Genomic DNA, 6,000 nt, shown 5'->3' with positions numbered 1-6,000 from the left:
ATATTAATAATGTTCTTTTCTTTAAATGGAGATGGGGTGTTAAGGAAGCACTGGTTACAGTTAATGAGTATGGGGGTTGGGTTTAATGACATTTTTTAATGGGTGATTTATAATTGAATATGTTAAGAACATGGAATATGTTTATTTATTTCTTTAAAAAAATGTGTTTAATGTGAATGTGAAGGAATAATGTATATTTACATTTTTTAACAATGTAGAATAAAGGGGTTGTAAAAGTTAAAAAAAAGTCTCTCTCTCTCTCTCTCTCTCTCTCTCTCTCTCTCTCTCTCTCTCTTTGTTCCCTCCCACTCTGGGTGATGTTCGCCCCTCACACTGCACTCATTCACTCAAATACAAAATGTATTATTTCATGCAAATCTGATGCAAGTGCTGAACTTTCAACCCTGTGTGTGTGTTTAGGAGGAGAACCTCACACACACGTCCAGAGGAATCGCTTCATCAGCCTCAGCTTTATTACACCTGCACCATGAGGAAAGGCTCCTGTTGCATGTTCTCGTCCGGAGTCATCGGCGCTCTTCTCCTGATCTTGGGAATCCGAGTGTTTGAGTCCGGTGTTTTCCAGACCTTGATCCACAACAAGCTGAAAAGGGTGAGAGTCTGCTTTCATCTCCATTCATCATTGTGGAGTTTATTAGTGCTTGTGTCTGTGTGAGGTTTGGGTTTGATTGCGGCTTGATGACAGTGAACTTTTTTTGTCAGCCAAAATATTGTAATCTCATTCATTTTAAATGTGTATAATATTTTTATATAAAGTTTTTTTCTTTTAATTTACATTATTATGATTTATCTTATTTTTTGTAAGTGTTTTATATAGATTATTTTTAGTCTTAAATTGTGTATTCGCTGTTTGAGAGTGCGCGCGCGCTTCGGGGCGTACACGCTCAGAAAAAATGCATCATGTCAGAACAGAACGCCAATGAAATGTTTATTCGGCAAAGCTTTAAATCACTTTTGTGATTGTGAATGAGTGAGTGTAACTCTACCGCTGCATTAACATGTGATGTGAATGTACATCGAGTTTTACAGTATTGGGACTGAGGCGCCAGAACTGCAGCTGATAGAATGTGCGCTGCCATATTTTTCCATGCTTATTATGTTTCCACAACAATGTTAGTGAGCAAATCTGCTGAAATGGCCACCATAACAGTGCAGTGTGATGTGTAAGATGAGAAAGCAGAGGTTAACGCCTGTTTCACACATACTCCGTGTGGAGGGCGTATGCCAGAAGCAGCACGCGCTATAGTGCTTTCACATATGCTGTGTTTGCAGTGTGCAGCTGATCCGAGGCTGTACCACAAACACATACTCACTAGTTTTATTTCAAATCCAGAAGTTATCAGCAACTTTTATTAAAAAAGAAAGTTTTGTCAGCATTGCGATTCTCTTTATACACATATACACACTTTAATAGACGTATTCACGTTTAAACACAATTTAAACAATGTATTATTCAATGCATTATTTATACACTGCTCAAAAAAATTAAAGGAACACTTTGAAAACACATCAGATCTCAATGGGGAAAAATATCATGCTGGATATACTAATATGGACTGGGTAATGTGTTATGAACGAAAGGATGCCACATCGTTTGATGGAAATGAAAATGATCAACCTACAGAGGATTGAATTCAAAGACACCCCGGAAATCTAAGTGAAAAAATGATGCAGCAGGCTTGTCAATTTTGCTGAAATTTCATTGCAGCAACTCAAAATGGTACTCAGTAGTTTGTATGGCCCCCACGTGCTTGTATGCATGCCTGACAACGTCGGGGCATACTCCTAATGAGACGACGGATGGTGTCCTGGGGTATTTCCTCCCAGATCTGGACCAGCGCATCACTGAGCTCCTGGACAGTCTGAGGTGCAACCAGGTGATGTCAGATGGACCGAAACACAATGTCCCAGAGGTGTTCTATTGGACGTAGGTCAGGTGAGCGTGGTGGCCCTTCAATGGTATCATTCCTTCATCCTCCAGGAACTGCCTGCATGCTCTCACCACATGAGGCCGGGCATTGTTGTGCACCAGGAGGAACCCAGGACCCACTGCACCAGCATAGGGTCTGACAATGGATCCAAGGATTTCATCCCGATACCTAATGGCAGTCAGGGTGCCGTTGTCTAGCCTGCAGAGGTCTGTGCGTCCCTCCATGGATATGCCTCCCCAGACCATCACTGACCCACCACCAAACCGGTCATGCTGAAAGATGTTACAGGCAGCATAACATTCTCCACGGCTTCTCCAGACCCTTTCCTGTCTGTGAAGGGGTGAACCTGCTCTCATTTGTGAAAACCACAGGGCACCAGTGGCGGACCTGCCAATTCTGGTGTTCAATGGGAAATGCCAATCGAGCTCCTTGGTGCTGGGCAGTGAGCACAGGGCCCACTCGAGGACGTCGGGCCCTCAGGCCACCCTCATGAAGTCTGTTTCTGATTGTTTGGTCAGAGACATTCACACCAGTGGCCTGCTGGAGGTCATTTTGTAGGGCTCTGGCAGTGCTCATCATGTTCCTCCTCGCACAAAGGAGCAGATACCGGTCCTGCTGATGGGTTAAGGACCTTCTACGGCCCTGTCCAGCTCTCCTAGAGTAGCTGTCTGTCTTCCTGGAATCTCCTCCATGCTCTTGAGACTGTGCTGGGAGACACAGCAAACCTTCTGGCAATGGCACGTATTGATGAGCCATCCTGAAGGAGCTGGACTGCCTGCGCAACCTCTGGAGGGTCCAGGTATCGCCTCATGCTACCAGTAGTGACACTGACCCTAGCCAAATGCAAAACTGGTGAAAAACAGTCCGAAAAGATGAGTAGGGAAAAAATGTCAGTGGCCTCCACCTGTAAAACCATTCCTGTTTTGGGGGTTGTCTCACTGTTGCCCATCTAGTGCATCTGCTGTTAATTTCATAAACACTAAAGCAGCTGAAACTGATTACCAACCCCCTCTGTTACTTAACTGACCAGATCAATATCCCAGGAGTTTAACTGACTTGATGCTATTCTCTGATTAAAAAGTGTTCCCTTTATTTTTTTGAGCAGTGTATATAGATTTATATATTAAGTTGCTCAAGCAAGTGGTAAAATATTTAACCATGTTATATTAAAATCGCAAACATTTTAAATTAAAACTTAAAATTGACAAAAACAGCCGACTCTCATGCCTTTTCTTTTGCATTTAAATTTTAATACAATATTGTATCTCACAAAGAACTTGTTTTTCCACCTCCACGAATGAGATGAGTGTTGTTCATTATGTCGCCTTGTTGAGGTAAATTGACGTTTCCCTTGCTTTACCCCGGTCTTGAAGTAAAAAGATGACTGTGAAAAATAGTAGTAGGCCTATTCAATTAAATACATTTATGGTGAGATTACTACATTTTTTTTTATTAAATGCATTTATGGTGAGATTATTATATTTTCATGTCAATCTGTGTTCATTTTGACCACGAACCATGCGCTGTCACTTTAATTCAGCGCGTGCAGCACAGCAAAAATAGACTCGGTGCGGAAACGATCTCTGCACTGCTGTATACACACCGCTCCTGGAACGCATTGGAAGCTCTAACATGGGTACAGAAAAAAAGACGCACCGCATATGCACTGCAAACGGAGTATGTGTGAAACGGCCGTAAGTCGTTTGTCATGGTTGTAAAAAAACAATGGTTCACAATCAGTTTGGAGGGTCATAGAAAAATGTATAGCTGGCGAAGGGAGGGTCAAGTCTATTTTGACTATAGATCTCAAAACTCCTCCGGTAGCCCCTTAAATAAAAAACGAACAGTCCCTAAGCACAAACAGGGCTACCATAATATGTGAGCAACATGTATGTACATGTTTGTATTTTTGAGAGAATAATGTTTATGCATGGCTTTTGAAAAAACTAAAAATGAAAGTTTCTGAAATAAGGCCACAAAACACATACTAAATATGTGTCCACAAGACTTTTGACTAATGGATGTTGTTGCCTAGAGTTTTTGCTTCAAAATGATATGAAAATCACCCTGCCTAATCATTCACATAAAACAATACTTTGATTTAAATTTTGTAAGACACGTTTTGTTTGGAAAGGCAATATGTGTGGGAGCGTGGATGATCATGAATAATGATGTGATTCACACCTGAGTAGACAATGACCTGCATAATGAGCTGCATAATGAGCCTTTCATTGAGGTGTGTCACTGAGAGGGTATACCACAAGAAAGAATGTGAGGACTTATTTTGTATGCATGCAAATTGTATAAAATCCAAGGTAAACATTTGTAGTAACTATGCAGTTAATTCTCATACTGTATTTTAAGAAAGTTTTGGAATATATCCTCTCCCCAAATGTGTCACAAATAAAAAACAATAATAAATAATTTAATGAGAAGGCTTATATTGACAATATATTTTATTGCTATTTTATTAAAAAGTTTTCTCATGTAAATAAATAACAATTACAGTTTTAACAATAATTCAAGTGTAATCTTTCTTTGTAAAAAGTATACATTTTATCATACGTATTTCAAAGTTAATGATTCATTAGTTTGAATATTGGAACAAACACTATAATAACATCTTAGTTGATAATTCAATTTACCTACTTTATTTTTGACAAATATGAGCAGAAATTGACGAACAAAAGCTTATTTGATGTGACAGTAGTCTTTTTTACACTAAAAACTTTATAATCTATCCAAAACTAATCAACAAAATCTTGTCTAAACATTCATATTTCGTCTGTAACATATCATTTTTATGATATATTAGCATATAAATGTTAATTTGCAGTTTAATACGTTGCTTATACAAAGACATTTTATTTAAACTTTTCAGTCGATTTTTACTCATCTCAGTATAGCAAAATAGTTTGGTAAAAGCTAAACTAGTAGATGTGTTCATGTAAAAATAACGTTTACTAATGTAAGTGCAAGAGTGAACGAATGCGCATTGTTGTTTACTACAGCTGTAGTAAACATCTGTGCCTTCATTCATTCACACACAGACACACAATTCATATTTAAACAGTCTTTTTGCAGTTTACAGACACTATTCCATATCGCGATTAGAACAAAGCACTTAAGAATAAAGAACTTACAACCCCAAATCAGAAAACGTTGGTACATTGTACAAATTGTGAGTAAAAAAGGAATGGAATAATTTACAAATCTCATAAACTTATATTTTATTCACAATAGAATATAGATAACATATCAAATGTTGAAAGTGAGACATTTTGAAATGTCATGCCAAATATTGGGTCATTTTGGATTTCATGAGAGCTACACATTCCAAAAAAGTTGGGACAGGTAGCAATTAGAGGCTGGAAAAGTTAAATGTACATATAAGGAACAGCTGGAGGACCAATTTGTAACTTATTAGGTCAGTTGGCAACATGATTGGGTATAAAAAGAGCCTTTCAGAGTGGCAGTGTCTCTCAGAAGTCAAGATGGGCAGAGGATCACCAATTCCCCCAATGCTGCGGCAAAAAATAGTGGAGCAATATCAGAAAGGAGTTTCTCAGAGAAAAATTGCAAAGAGTTTGAAGTTATCATCATCTATAGTGCATAATATCATCCAAAGATTCAATCTGGAACAATCTCTGTGCGTAAGGGTCAAGGCCGGAAAACCATACTGGATGCCAGTGATCTTCGGGCCCTTAGACGGCACTGCATCACATACAGGAATGCTACTGTAATGGAAATCACAACATGGGCTCAGGAATACTTCCAGAAAACATTGTCGGTGAACACAATCCACCGTGCCATTCGCCGTTGCTGGCTAAAACTCTATGGGTCAAAAAAGAAGCCATATCTAATCAGGATCCAGAAGCGCAGGCGTTTTCTCTGGGCCAAGGCTCATTAAAAATGGACTGTGGCAAAGTGGAAAACTGTTCTGTGGTCAGACGAATCAAAACTTGAAGTTCTTTTTGGAAAACTGGGACGCCATGTCATCCAGACTAAAGAGGACAAGGACAACCCAAGTTGTTATCAGCGCTCAGTTCAG

General features: G+C 39.2%; 1 protein-coding gene across 1 annotated transcript in view; it reads left to right on the top strand.

Moving 5' to 3' along the window:
• Window positions 1-335: 335 nt before the first annotated feature.
• The window catches only part of LOC307144751 (lysosome membrane protein 2-like), a gene marked incomplete at its 3' end in the record, with an annotated part of 40,967 nt that continues 35,302 nt past the window's right edge, over window positions 336-6,000 (top strand). Inside the window, exon 1 of the mRNA XM_079847312.1 lies at window positions 336-610. Coding sequence (XP_079703438.1) covers window positions 488-610 — 123 coding nt within the window. The 5' untranslated portion in view covers window positions 336-487. The remainder of the gene's footprint in view (window positions 611-6,000) is intronic.

This window comes from Squalius cephalus (assembly GCF_949319135.1).
Source record: "Squalius cephalus genome assembly, chromosome: 17".
Lineage (NCBI taxonomy): Eukaryota > Metazoa > Chordata > Actinopteri > Cypriniformes > Leuciscidae > Squalius > Squalius cephalus.
The sequence above is the reverse complement of the archived record's forward strand: the minus strand, read 5'-3'. Positions and strand labels throughout refer to the sequence as shown.